General features: G+C 33.0%; 1 protein-coding gene across 1 annotated transcript; it reads left to right on the plus strand.

Moving 5' to 3' along the window:
• The first annotated feature begins 173 nt into the window (after positions 1–173).
• Positions 174–14,415, plus strand: LOC138318108 (cdc42 homolog). Its single transcript, XM_069260218.1, has 3 exons — positions 174–513; positions 12,218–12,306; positions 12,823–14,415. Exons 1-3 carry the CDS (start codon positions 357–359, stop codon positions 13,228–13,230), a joined length of 654 nt encoding a protein of 217 aa, XP_069116319.1. The 5' UTR covers positions 174–356; the 3' UTR covers positions 13,231–14,415.
• The last annotated feature ends 1,169 nt before the right edge of the window (positions 14,416–15,584 follow it).

Raw genomic sequence — 15,584 nt, forward strand, 5'->3', positions numbered from 1 at the left:
TAAACATGTGTGGTACTTAGCGAGGTCTCTGGCCTGTAGGGCTGCCCTGCATGTATACTATCTGTCGTGGACTTCCACACAAAGTTTGTGTACAAACATCACTGGTGTATAAGCAGTATATAAACGGCATTTGTGACATCAGGAAACGGGTCGCCCTACGTTGTAGGGCTAGGTCCGGATATTGATGTATAGAGGCCTAGTACAGCTGCGGAAACGATGTCTCATTACACCACACACTGTGTAGCTGGTCCACTGCTGCACTGATTCGCACGACGTCTAAACGACACCATTTCACAATTTACTGTGGTTACTGTCAGACACGAGCAGAGGGGTAGAACGTGTGCCATACTGCCAACATGGCAGACGACACCGTCGAGGAAGAGAGGAAGATAAAGGTGACAGCGGTAGGAGATTGTGGGGTGGGCAAAACGTGTCTTCTAATGACTTACGCCACCAACAAATTTCCCGATAGTGACGTTCCCGGACTTTATGAATGCAGTCAGACTGTAAAAGGTAGGCCTTGGATTATGTCAGTCGTTTTACCAACTCCCAAGCGATTTTAAGTTGGTTGCCTTTCTATAAGAAACACTGCTTGGTTATAGTGAGTATTCTTTATCTAAAGAAACTCCTAACAAGATAATAGCATAGGAAAGCTGACCAATCACAATGTAATATGATGTGGAAAATGTGATGACCAACAATAAGGAAATTAAACAATGACATTCAACTAGGAAGCGCATTGTTTATAAGTGCCGCTTTCGCATTTTCATCTTTGTACGCTAAACAACTACTGTTTATTATTTAAAACGTTTCACCGACAAAAATAGTAACGACTCCAATGCCAAATATATCATCACTGTTATTTGAAGGCATATATCGAGGTGTATATTACAATTCTAATGTTTTCATCACATTTCCGTTAGCACTGAACAAAAATAAAACAATCAAATATAGTAGGTCCTGGTTTAACTATAAGGTCATACCTTTCACTAACAACAATGGCAGGGCGCAATTGTGTTATTCTATATCATTTATCATTGGTATGTAGACAACTAATAATAATATAAAGACCAACGTTGACCTAGTCTGAATTATTATGGTGTTCTAATCGACAAGAAGGTCTGGAGAAACAGAGAGAAGAGCTGGTGTAATAATTAGGATTAATGTTGACCTTGATAGGTAGCAATGAACCTGACTGTTCAAACTTGACACACGAGTGGGTGTACTGGGTATATATCCCATACCTGTAGATAGGTATCCTGTGTTTAGATAGGTATCCTGTGTTTCCTTTCCTACCAATGGTTACAAGTATTTCTTTAGTTGAAATTGTAAAAAAGGTGATGTATCTGGGGTTTTTTTTGTTTTTTTTTCTTCAATCAATCAAGTTCGTATTCTTTTCTTCTTCCACTATTAAAACATCTGTCCGCTTCTTTCCCCGATTACAGTTCGTTTTCCTTTATTTCGTGGTGCTGTCTATTAAGGGGATGTTTTTCTAACACACACTTCGTCTTGAATAAGTTGTTTCATTCGAGGTTTTTAGGTCAGTTAAAACGGGGCTATACCAAACATTTAAATTGCTGTAACACTGCAGGAAAACACAAAACTTGTTATGTCTGTTTCTGGACATTGCCTTTCCTCTTGCCAGCGGTAATTTGAGTGTCATTTATATATTTTCAGTTATCGATACAGGATAATGTCATATAAATGTCATTTCTACCACTCTGGCATTACCAGTATCTTCACAACAATAATGCTATGGTTATTGATGTATACAACACAGATGATGAAATCTGACTGTCTATGTCAATGGCTGATAATCGTCGTTACCATGGTAGGGCTGATATGCTATACGTATTTCTGTCATGACTCGTAGTCAAGTGCAAGCACTTTAGTCTGATGGTCAATTAGATATGCATGCTGTGCCGCGCCGTTAAAATAGCGGCACTAGGATACCATTACAATCACTTTAATAAGCTCCATTTGCGTCTTAATTGTTTTCATTATTTCTATTTGGAACTGAAATAATTATGATGATAAAAGAAGTTTAGGTTTATGTTTATGCCATGCGTTTTGATGTTTCTGTGCACTATAAACAGCTTTTTTTCCATTTCTGAGTGTCACTAGAATTCACGACATGATGGCCCACTTCCTGAGTTGGACTTCCGGTAATGTACTATAGTCCTCAACAATCACGTGCACCGTGTGTGAAACGTAGTTGTTTCGAAACATATGAAATTTCTAAATATAAAAAGAATATCAAAACATTGAAGTTCTATATCAAAAACACATTGTTTAGTATCAAAAGCATAGTAAGCCCTGCCAACGCATGTTCAATTACATAATTACAAGTAAAATGGTTTGCCGGTTGAATATAATATTAACAAGTGAAAACCAGGGTCATTTAAGGTTTAAGGTCCATTCTTGGTTCCCCATACATAACTGGCCTCACGTGTATTTTGGGAGACTACGGTATGAAGCATGCTGATATAGCTAGAACACGCACATTCTTGTAGGTTAAGTTTATTAGTGTTATATGGCGCTCAAGCTGTATGTCGTTGAGTTTGGCGGAAAATTTTGTTTTTAATTTTCAACTTCTTTTTTTTTGCGTTTAGTTATTCGACTTCTAGTTTGTATTGTTTGTAGCGGTTTGCATTGACAACCCTTTCGCTATTTCATTTCTGTTGTAATTTTTAGTTGTATGCATACCTATCTAACTTATGTGCTAAAGTTATGTAGTTGAATTGAAAACTATCAACAGTTCTTATATTTTGATTGTTCTGGCACGTGTATATTGTTTAATGGGTAATATTCTTTAATGAGTGATTGATGCAATGATATAGCTACAAATCAAATTTAAAACTAAGAAATATGTAGAAAATGAGACATTGTTTTAAATTGTCCTGCTCTAATAGGATTACTGAATGTTATTATATAAGCTTACTAACACATTATATACTATATATATGAGGATATTTCCGTCACACACCTTCCTGTACACACGTACATTCCGTGTCTGACACATCCACACATGTGAACGACACCGACTACGTCTCAGGAATGTCTGGGTTAAATGAACGTGATGAACATTTAATCACATCAATTTATCTAAAGCTTATCAGTGACTATCGTTTTACTGACATCGTGGCGATCTATGATTTTATAAATATATACTTTTCAGTTTTATCTCAGATGACTGTCGTTGCCATAGATACACCATTAAGTTACGATCTTATATTGTATCTGTATGGATATTAAAGTGAATAGTCGGGCTAAGGAAGGCTAATGTTGGTAAAAATAGTGTTAATATATCCAGTACAACTTCTTATGAAAATTAAAATTTCCCGTCAAAAACTTTGTGCACGAGAAGAAGTTAATTTATATAATAAGCATCCAAAATTTACTTGGATTTTCCGTAATTTCAGTGGTCAAAACGGGACAACGTGAACAAAACTTGACCGTCGTTTTGATATACAAAGACTTTTGGAAGGACAATGAACGCATTTAGGTTTCGCTTTGCCCGACTTTTCACTTTAATATGTACCAGTTTTTTTGTATATCTTTAAATAAAAGTCAGTGTCATCCATTTAGCCCATCAACTCAGCATGCTACAGGTCCAATATCAGATCATCTAGCCTCTTATTGATACATTAAGATTTTTTCCATGTTTGATCAATGTGACTTTGTAAATACAAATAACCCTAGCAATGACATCTATCATTATTTTCTGAGACATAATGTGATTGTTAACATGGATGAATAAAGCAACCCAGGATTCGAAGTTGATGAAGTTAACGGAAAAGTTTTGTGGGGGATAAATTTATATTTATTGGAAATAATCTCTTTTGGGTGTACCTGGTTCATGTATTTCTATTGTCACCATCCTATTTCTAATGCGTCATCTTGTGTATAGTGTAGCTCAGAATAGCTAATTTGTCGGGGATTCACCTAGGATACGTCCCGGATTTGGATGATGAGCATCCTAAACCAGGAAGACACTTATTCAGAATATGTGGTCTTAATCTTATTGTACTTTTACACTTCGATATGGTTCTGCGTTATCCTCAGCCTCACAGTTTAAGTATGTCAGGGACAATCCCCTACTCCCTATCGACTCCACGGTCATAGCATTGCTTATTTATTGTGTTGTGTGTTTTAATCACCCCTACCGCATACAACATCGTTTTCCTGAAATTCGTTCTCGGAAAACCCGTCGCTAGCCTTTACAAAATACAAAAATAGTTTTTTCCTTAATATTTTTAGTAATATTAATCACAGCTATTAACTCTTATTTATTTTTATGGTGCCTGTAAACCTTTTGTAGAACGTAACATTATAATCTTTTGGTGAAACCACTGATATTAGTATAAGTATTGAGTATTACTGTTGTTGTCGTACTTGTCGTACTAGTGGGTCAATCCTACTGTTAGTGTATTTAGTGGAAACCATTGTTATTATCTTTAGCAGAATCCATTGTCATTGTCTTTAGTAGAAACCATTGTTGTTGTTTTCAGATGAAACCATTGTTATTTTATGTGGAGACCATTGTTATTATCTTTTGTGGAGACCATTGTTATTTCCTTAGTAGAAACCACTTTTATTGTCTTCTGTAGAAACCATTGTTATTATCTTTAGTAGAGACCATTGTTACTGGCTTTAGTAGAAACCATTGTTATTGCCTTAAATGACCATTGTTATTGTATTTTAGTGAAAACTATTGTTATAAGCTTTAAAAGAAATCATTTTTATAGTCTTTAGTAGAAACCATTGTTATTGGCTTTAGAAGAAACCATTGTTATTGTATTTAGTGAAAACATTGTTATTGTCTTTAGTAGAAACCATTGTTATTGTATTTAGTGGAAACCATTGATATTATCTTTTGTAGAAACGATTGTTATTGTTTTAGAAGAAACCATTGCTATTTTCTTAAGTGGAGACCATTGTTATTGCCTTAAATGAAAACCATTGTTATTGGCTTTAGTGGAAACCATTGTTTCTATCTTTTGTAGAAACCATTATTATTGTTTTAGTGGAAACCATTGTTATTGTATTAAGTGGAAAGCATTGTTATTGGCTTTATTAGAAACCATTGTTATTGTTTTAGTAGACATCATTGTTAATTTTTTAGTAGAAATCATTGTTATTGTCATAAATAGAAACCATTGTTATTGTTTAAGTAGAAACCATTGTTATTGTCATAAATAGAAACCATTGTTATTGTATTTAGTGGAAACCATTGTTATTATCTTTTGTAGAAACCATTGTTATTGTATTTAGTGGAAACCATTGTTATTGGCTTTAGTAGAAACCATTGTTATTGTATTTAGTGGAAACCATTGTTATTGTATTTAGTGGAAACCATTGTTATTGTATTTAGTAGAAACCATTGTTATTGTCATAAATAGAAACCATTGTTATTGTATTTAGTGGAAACCATTGTTATTGGCTTTAGTAGAAACCATTGTTATTGTCATAAATAAACACCATTGTTATTGTATTTAGTGGAAACCATTGTTATTGTATTTAGTGGAAACCATTGTTATTATCTTTTGTAGAAACCATTGTTATTGTATTTAGTGGAAACCATTGTTATTGTTTTAGTAGAAACCATTGTTATTGTATTTAGTGGAAACCATTGTTATTGGCTTTAGTAGAAACCATTGTTATTGTATAAAGTAGAAACCATTGTTATTGTATTTAGTGGAAACCATTGTTATTGTATTTAGTGGAAACCATTGTTATTGGCATAAATAGACACCATTGTTATTGTATTTAAGGATTAACTTGAATAGCTTTCTTATGTTATGGAGATATACACAAAAAATCTGAGTGTACTCTAAATAAACCGCGAAGCGGTTTATATGAGAGTACACTCAGATTTTTGTGTTTATCTCCATAACATAAAAAATCTATTCAACTAAATCCTTATAATTCAAATTACTAAAGATAATCTCTTTATACTCAAAATTCATTTTGGGACTCCTTTGTCTATGAAATCATTACGCCGTCATCTCAGCCAATCAGAAGCAACGTCACAAACGGCGACGCCATTTTTTCCTTTATGGGCTGATAAAGTAAATTTTTAAGCCAATGAAAATGCTCGTAACAAGCAAAATTGAATTATTTAGTAGAAACCATTGTTATTGTATTTAGTAGAAACCATTGTTATAGTATTTAGTGGAGACCCTTGTTATTGTATTTAGTGGAAACCATTGTTATTGGCATAAATAGACACCATTGTTATTGTATTTAGTAGAAACCATTGTTATTGTATTTAGTGGAAACCATTGTTATTGTATTTAGTGGAGACCCTTGTTATTGTATTTAGTGGAAACCATTGTTATTGGCATAAATAGACACCATTGTTATTGTTTTAGTAGAAACCATTGTTATTGTATTTAGTGGAAACCATTGTTATTGTGTTTAGTGGAAACCATTGTTATTGTCATAAATAAACACCATTGTTATTGTATTTAGTAGAAACCATTGTTATTGTATTTTAGTGAAAACTATTGTTATTGTATTTAGTGGAGACCCTTGTTATTGTATTTAGTAGAAATCATTGTTATTGTATTTAGTGGAAACCATTGTTATTGTCGTTAGTAGAATTCGTTGTTATAGTATTTAGTGGAAATCATTTTTATTGTCTTTTGTGGAAACCATTGGTATTGTTTTTAGTAGAAGCCATTGTTATTATTTTAGTAGAAACAATTAATCCCTTTTTTTGGAAATCGATGTTATTGTCTTTAAGAAGAAAATTGTGCAATAGAAACATTTTAATATCGTCCGAAGAAATCAGTTGTTGAATCATAAATGTTGATCTGTTGTATCGCCAATACGTTGGATTACAGTAGTTAGCGTTTGTCTTCGTTGAGAGCAAAGTTGTTAGCGCAAATATTGATTGTTTGTACTGATAGCCTTACACCAGCGACCAAAAAATCCTTAGACTAGTTTACTTTCTGTTACCATATTACAATAAGGCTATCTTACATATAAACCTAAATAGGGAAGCAGATATTCAATTAAAAAGATAATGACTGCGTCGTAGACACTTTAAAAACAACCTGTACACACTAATACAAACATGACGCAATGATCAAAACAATCGGTTGGTTTAACTATCTTGTTTTCTGTGGGATCAAACAAATCATTTACCTTGAGACCCACACGTTCGTCCGTATACGTTAAGACTTTAACTAATCGGGCATTTGCATAAATTGTAGGGAAAATGGAAGAGGAATATTGTTTCACGTTGTGTATTTCTTTTTTCTATTTATAGTCTAAGGTCAATTCAGTTTGTACATAATACATTGAATCACTTTCCTCAACATTTCTCGCTAAACAATCCCCTTTAAAAATACAACGACCACTTACAAGTGAAGTGTGTTGCAAATTTCTCCATTTTGAGTCAATAAAAATAAAATGAAAAATACACAACCCTTTTATGAATAAGAAAACGCAACAAACCTCATACCATATACATGTCATAGACTTGTTTAAAGTATGTTATTTAAAGTATGTTATAGATAAAAAGCAAACCTTTGAATATAACTACATGTACAGGCATTTTATTGTATATAGAATCTATTCGACTTGATTAGTTTATATAATGAATCATTGACAAAGTTTTACTAATGAGATCCAGGTGGATCTCGGTGCTCACTATTAATTACCTTTACCAGTCAAGTGAAAATGATGGAACTCTTCTCTGATTTTTCATCTTTCATTAAAACATTTGATAAATGAGTGGAATTATACACGGACGCAAACTAACTTCATCAAAAATCTAAAAATAACTGTAAGTCTCAAATGATTTTATATACCTTACATATGAAAAGTGGGTCAGTATGGGATATATGTATGCATGTAGTTAATGGACAAATATTATAGAGGGGCGTCTAAGTGGTGAATATTGAAGACAGATTATTTGGTGAGAATGGGAAATATATAGTTAATGGGTGAATATTGTAAAGAGTGATGTTTTAAGTATTGTGAATGAGTGCGTATGCAAGTGTTTGTGTGTTGGTGTCCATTTATATATACTGTGGAAAATGTTTGAAAATAAAAAATAAAAAATTAAGTGTTGGATATATAGTTAACTAATGAATATTATATAGGGGTGATTAAGTGGTGAATATATAGTTAATGAGTGAATATATATATTATAGGAGTGATTAAGTGGTGAATATATAGTTAATCGGTAAATATTATATAGAGGTGATTAAGTGGTGAATATATAGTTAATGAGTGAATATTATATAGGGGTGATTAAGTGGTGAATATATAGTAAATGAGTGAATGTTTATAGAGAGGTGATTAAGTGGTGAATATATAGTTAACTCGTGAATATTATATAGTTAACTACTGAATATTATATAGGGATCATTAAGTGGTGAATATATAGTTAATGAGTGAATATTTTAGAGAGGTGATTATTAAGTGGTGAATATATAGTTACATGTAACTAGTGAATATTATATAGGGGTGATTAAGTGGTAAATATATAGTTAATGAGTGAATATTATAGAGAGGTGATTAAGTGGCAAATGGTGAATATGAGAGGTGAGTGGTGAAATATACATTTTTTATTGTTAATGAGTGAATATTATAGAGGATGTGATTAAGTGGCGAATGTATAGGTAATGAGTGAATATTATATAGGGGTGATTAAGTGGCGAATATATAGTTAATGAGTGAATATTATAGAGATGTGATTAAGTGGCGAATGTATAGGTAATGAGTGGATATTATAGAGAGGTGATTAAGTGGCGAATTATAGTTTAGGAATAGTGAATATAAATTAAATATAATAATATAAGGATATTAATGAGTGAATATTATATAGATTAAGTGCGATATAGTGAATATATATATATAGGGTGATTAAGTGGTGAATATATAGTTAATGGTGAATATTATAAGAGGTGATTAAGTGGTGAATATATAGTTAAATGAGTGAATATTATAATAGAGGTGATTAAGTGGTGAATATATAGTTAATGAGTGAATATTATATAGAGGGTGATTAAGTGGTGAATATATAGTTAATGAGTGAATATTATATAGGGGTGATTAAGTGGTGAAATATATAGTAAATGAGTGAATATTATAGAGAGGTGATTAAGTGGTGAATATATATTAACTAGTGAATATTATATAGGGTGATTAAGTGGTGAATATATAGTTAATGAGTGAATATTATAGAGAGGTGATTAATAGGGGTGATTAAGTGGTGAATATATAGTTAAATGAGTGAATATTATAGAGAGGTGATTAAGTGGCGAATATATAGGTAATGAGTGAATATTATAGGGGTGATTAAGTGGTGAATATATAGTTAATGAGTGAATATTATAGAGAGGTGATTAAGTGGCGAATGTATAGTTAACTAGTGAATATTATATATAGGAGTGATTAAGTGGTGAATATATAGTTAATCGGTAAATATTATATAGAGGTGATTAAGTGGTGAATATATAGTTAATGAGTGAATATTATATAGGGGTGATTAAGTGGTGAATATATAGTTAATGAGTGAATATTATAGAGAGGTGATTAAGTGGCGAATATATAGTTAATGAGTGAATATAATAGAGAGGTGATTAAGTGTCGAATGTATAGTTAATGAGTGAATATTGTAGATGGGTGATTAAGTGGTGAATATATATTTTTTGTATAGTTAATGAGTGAATATTATAGAGGGGTGATTAAGTGTTGAATGTTTAGTAAATGAGTGAATATTATAATAGGGGCGATTAAGTGGCGAATATTTAGTTAATGAGTGAATATTATAGAGAGGTGATTAAGTCGCGAAGGTATAGTTAATGAGTGAATATTATATACGGGTGATTAAGTGGCGAATGTATAGTAAATGAGTGAATATTGTAGATGGGTGATTAAGTGGTGAATATACATTTTTTGTATAGTTAAAGAGAGTGAATATTATATATGGTGAATATTATTAAGTGGCGAATGTATAGTTAAAGAGTGAATATTATAGAGGGGTGATTAAGTGTTGAATGTTTAGTAAATGAGTGAATATCATAAAGGGGCGATTAAGTGGCGAATATATAGTTAATGAGTGAATATTATAGAGAGGTGATTAAGTCGCGAAGGTATAGTTAATGGCGAATATATAGTTAATGAGTGAATATTATATACGGGTGATTAAGTGGCGAATGTATAGTTAATGAGTGAATATTATAAAGGGGCGATTAAGTGGCGAATATATAGTTAATGAGTGAATATTATAGAGAGGTGATTAAGTGTTGAATGTATAGTTAATGAGTGAATATTATAGAGAGGTGATTAAGTGTTGAATGTATAGTTAATGAGTGAATATTATAAAGGGGCGATTAAGTGGCGAATATATAGTTAATGAGTGAATATTATAGAGAGGTGATTAAGTGTTGAATGTATAGTTAATGAGTGAATATTATATACGGGTGATTAAGTGGCGAATGTATAGTTAATGAGTGAATATTATAAAGGGGCGATTAAGTGGCGAATATATAGTTAATGAGTGAATATTATAGAGAGGTGATTAAGTAGTGAATGTATAGTTAATGAGTGAATATTGTAGATGGGTGATTAAGTGTTGAATGTATAGTTAATGAGTGAATATTGTAGATGGGTGATTAAGTGTTGAATGTATAGTTAATGAGTGAATATTATAGAATGGTGATTAAGTGGTGAAGATATAGTTAATGAATGAATAATATTTACTAAGTGTTGAATATTGAGGAATGGGTTAATTGATGAGTATTAAGAGAAATGTTAAATACATGTAGGCAAGTATGGAAAGGAATTTAATGATGAAATTGAGGAATGTGTGAAGAATGATGATTTTGTGAACATTGTTGAGGGACAGTTGTTTGGCGACTATTGTAGAGGGATTGAAACTCTATGATGATTGCAGTGATACGAGTTATTTGAAGTTATTAACGAGTTGACGTTATATAACGGCGATCAACCGACTGATGATAGGAGTATGGTGCATTGAAATAATGATAAGTATTAAACAGCGAGATGTAGGTACACGTAGTTCAGCGCTGCCGTTTGTTTAGCATTTACTAAATGATTCTCAAAATACAAAATGTTATGACCTTTTGTCATAGAATTTCAAGTGTTTCTTAAAATACGCCCTTGTGATTCATATGAATGCAGACAAAACATTCTCATCCGTACTGTAGATATAGAGTACGCACTGGTACACTTTATAGACGCGACATTACTCATCTGACCTCTGGACCAAAGGTTAAAGTTTGGATGATCAGTGAAATGCAATTTACTCATCAGTGTGTACTGATTAACCTATCAGAGATTGAACTCCAAAAATTGATTCCAAGAGAAAAATAATTATTTCAGTGCAAGGTTTTTGTAATTATCCTGTATTAGTGAAACATTTGTACAATTTTAAAAAGATAGTTCACATAAAAAAATCTAAATCCACCTTAAAGTTGGCTTACAGCAATTCTATGTCTGGAGAAGAATAGAACCCGGGAAAAGTATAAAAAAAGAACACGAAAAAAGAAATATGCACGTGGAAAATAAACATGGTCGTAGGTTTGCACGTTAAGCCAGCATTAAGCATTGTGTAGCAGTCAAATGTCTCGAATGCATCATCAGTGAACCTGTTATAAATACGATGACATGAATGGTAGGCCTATATCTCAGATATGAAACCGATTTGGTACTCACATTTGATGTGCCTCTCTCCCTCAATCGTGGTAGTGAACGCTGCTTCCTTTGCTGAACTCCTCGTCAATATTCTATTTTGGCGATGATAAGTGTTCTATCATAAGTTCACAATATCGAACGTGTAACTCAATTATTGGAAGCAAAACATTCTGTTCGTGTCTTTCCAGCGTCTTTTAATAAGGAACTGGAAGCAAATGCTATGTACTATTCAAGGTGTCTCTTTCTGGACTGCCTCTTTTGTAAACAACGGGCTTTCGGGTTGTAATTTAATGTGTTTCCTGTTGTTGGTGTTCTGATCATTCCTCCCAATTCTTTACTGATTCCAGGTAACTTTCCTAATGTGTAAGTACATGAATCTGGAAAGGCTGCGATGGCGACAGTTTGGACTCTTCACATTTCCTGCCATTGAAAAAGTTCATTTTAGAGAAAAAAACAGTTTTTATCTTTCCAGATTATAGCAGCTCTGTCGTGTTTATCTTGATATATCGACCCACTCATTCCGTCTTTCTTTCTTACACAGCTGGAAGATCGACGTCCTTCGAGGTCCCTGTTGAAATGGAGTTCAACGGCTGCAAATATAGCATTGGCCTTACGGATACCATTGGATCGGTCAGCATGCCATCAATAAACATTTACGCAGATAAAAAAATCACGATTTTCGCTTAAAACGATAAAATTGAAGTTTTGAACTCCTATTTTTATATAACTCATATAGGCTTTGTCTGTTGTTCAATCCTTTTTCAAATATTTTTTGAAATAAAATTTGTTGAAATTGAATATTTTTAATGTTTCAAGAATAAAATTTTCAATGAAATAGTAAAAATATCACTTCTGCAACGAGTGATTCTAAGTGTGACTGATAAGTTTGCCCAATTCTCTGTTGTTCAAAGACTTTCAAGTCACATCAGAAAATAGTATCACCTTCGAGAAATTGTAAAGTAGCTAAATAAGCATGTAGTAATTTGTAACACTGTAAATATAAATCACGTGTAATCGACCAACTTCACTGTCATCATACACCAAAATAATGCCATGGGTATGAATGAGATCATTCTTGTGTTATTTGTCGATAAATAGGCCTAGCATTTAGGCAGTAAACGAATACGTTTTTTTTCTTTTCCACAGGACGAGTATCGCCGGATCCGGGAGCTGTTTACAGCGGGGACAGATATATTCCTTGTATGTTTTAGTGTGACGGAACCTGAAACACTGACCAATGTGAAACAAAACTGGCTCTCGGAAATCAAAATCCTCGCCCCTAAGGCTACCTTCGTCCTGGTTGGCACAAAAACAGATCTTCGAGAGGATGAAACCGTCAAACAAAAACTGAAAGAAAAGGACCAGAAAGTTATATCTATTCAAGAAGGGATTAAATTTGCCAAGTCGTTTGGTGCGAAAACGTACGTTGAGTGTTCTGCGTTGAATCAGATTGGACTGAAAGAAGTGTTTGAAACCGTCGTCATGGTTACTAGTCCAGAAACGAATAACCCGCGAAAATCCGGCACCAATGGTGGGGCATGTGTCGTTTCCTAACTAGGGCGGTATGCTGAAACCCGCCAAGATGATGCATCACGATTATTCCATCTAGATTATCAGCGCGCGCAAACGAGTTTACTCACGAATGCTTTAAGACGTCCCAAGAACAAAGAATTTGTCCAATATCGTAATTTTAAAATGTGAATGGGTATCAGTAATACCTTGGATGATTCCGTGACAAAGGAACATGTAATTTACAAAACAATTTGTAAGTGAAATGCACAGAGATCATGTAGAGCAACAGTACACTATAATCGGCTAAACCTGCCTAATATATATTAGGCAAAAAAATAAATAAAAAAGCCTAGTAATATAGGCAGGTTTGTTTAGCGGACTACAGTTCACTAGAGATTTAGATAATATCAAAGTCCCTGGTACTCACAATGGATTAGCAATAGAGACATATTTAGTGACAAAAGACGGGTCTTAGTGCAATTTCTCTCGGCAAAGAATGAATAACACTTAAAGAATTCAGAAATATTTATGTCGTTTCAGCGGCTGGTCTGCTGGTACAGTTATGTCCATGGATGCCGGTCATTTTCCATAATCATACCCGTGTGTTTCATACAACATCTTCATCAATATGTACGATATTTATGACATAGCATATTTAATAATCTGTTCTTCTGACAGGGTGACTGAACTACTGTACATATGGGGTGTACGTGTAATGTCAGAAGGGACTACTTTAAGTTCAAAGTAATTATGCATGTGATCTAATTATCGACAATGATCAATCAAAAGAGACATGAATATTGCTGTCGGCCACCTAACATAATGTATTTATCCGACATTTTTCATACGATTTGAAATAAAATATTTGTTACATAGCTTATTGAATACCCATCTGAAATAAATAGGTAACTTTCTATGCTATTTGATTATACTATCGATACATCATTGGTAAGTGATTTTTGTCTGTTTGTATTCAAATGTTTATGAGCGATAGCATAGTTTCATCAGATTCCTAGTTATACATACATGTAAAACTACTCTCTGGGTCAATGTTTATAATTAACTTCCAGAACAAATCATCAACATAATAATGTAGATGTATGAACAAATGCATCATTTGAATTTCTATATTTTCAGGTATGCCTTCTATAATACCGATGAAGACCATGTTATTAATTTATATGCTATAGATTTGTACAGATTTTGAAATAAACTATATACGGTGAACTGTCTTGCATTATTGTCAGAGGATGGAACATCATTTTAAGATAGAGATTCAATACCTGCGCCTGTTGCTAACATAAATTAGGGATTTTCGTTTCCCTTTTATACAGATAGGAAACAATTACAGTGAATCCTGTCCTAACGACCACCTCTGTATAAAGACCACCTGCTTATCAAGACCATTTTCTGAGAGTACCAAAGGCTTATTTATAATACGATTTGACCTGTGTATGAAGACCACTTGAATACAGAGACCACTTTCCCCTATCCATTAGGTGGTCTTTATAGACAGCTTTATACATTTTTTTTTAATTTCACATTAATTGCCAAATAAGTTATATTAATTACTTCCAATGTCCTGGATGTTTTTTGCATGAACGATCTTAGTGGGAGGAAACCAGAGTGTCCCAAGAAAACCCATGTGATTGGGTAGGTGAACCCTGACATTTTCACATCTGCATGGGTAGCTAACCCTGACTGGCATTGTGAAAGGCGGGGCAGGTTTGACTGCATTTTTTAATCTGATCACTAGTTGACTATGGACAACAAAACAGATGTTATGGGAGTGTATACACTTGCCACCAGTCTCTATAATATCAATTAAACTGTGTTTGTCACATTAGGGGGAGATAATCTAGTATAAAAATTCAGCTGAGGAAAATAATGAAAGATCAAATGATAAAATATTTTTTTAAACTTCTGTTAAGAACTGGTGAAAAGCTTAGAGTTACAATATTGAATATAGAGTAAACTCCCAACAATGCATATTTTTGTTCATATTTTATTTCGGTACACACCAGTAAAATGTCTATCATAAAATGAAGTGTAAAATTATTCAGGCCATTTTAAAATCATAGTTATTTCCTTTATAATAAATTTAACTCCAATCATTATTGTAATTTGAAATGTTCATGTTGTTATTTCAACTATCAGAACATAATTACTATATTTAATATTTTCTTATGGATGTTTAATCTGAGTAGGTACGATGCTGTTGCTAAGCAATGATTTCCCACATAAACAGTAACATGGCTCCTTACTTTAGATATAAAATCACATGGCAAACAGTACATGGCATTATGTACACATGATCAAAAAGCTATATACAGTGCATGCTATATACAAAGGAGGACATATTTCTACCATAAGCCTCATGGTGCCTCAGCATATAT

Source organism: Argopecten irradians, chromosome 3 (assembly GCF_041381155.1).
Source record: "Argopecten irradians isolate NY chromosome 3, Ai_NY, whole genome shotgun sequence".
NCBI lineage: Eukaryota > Metazoa > Mollusca > Bivalvia > Pectinida > Pectinidae > Argopecten > Argopecten irradians.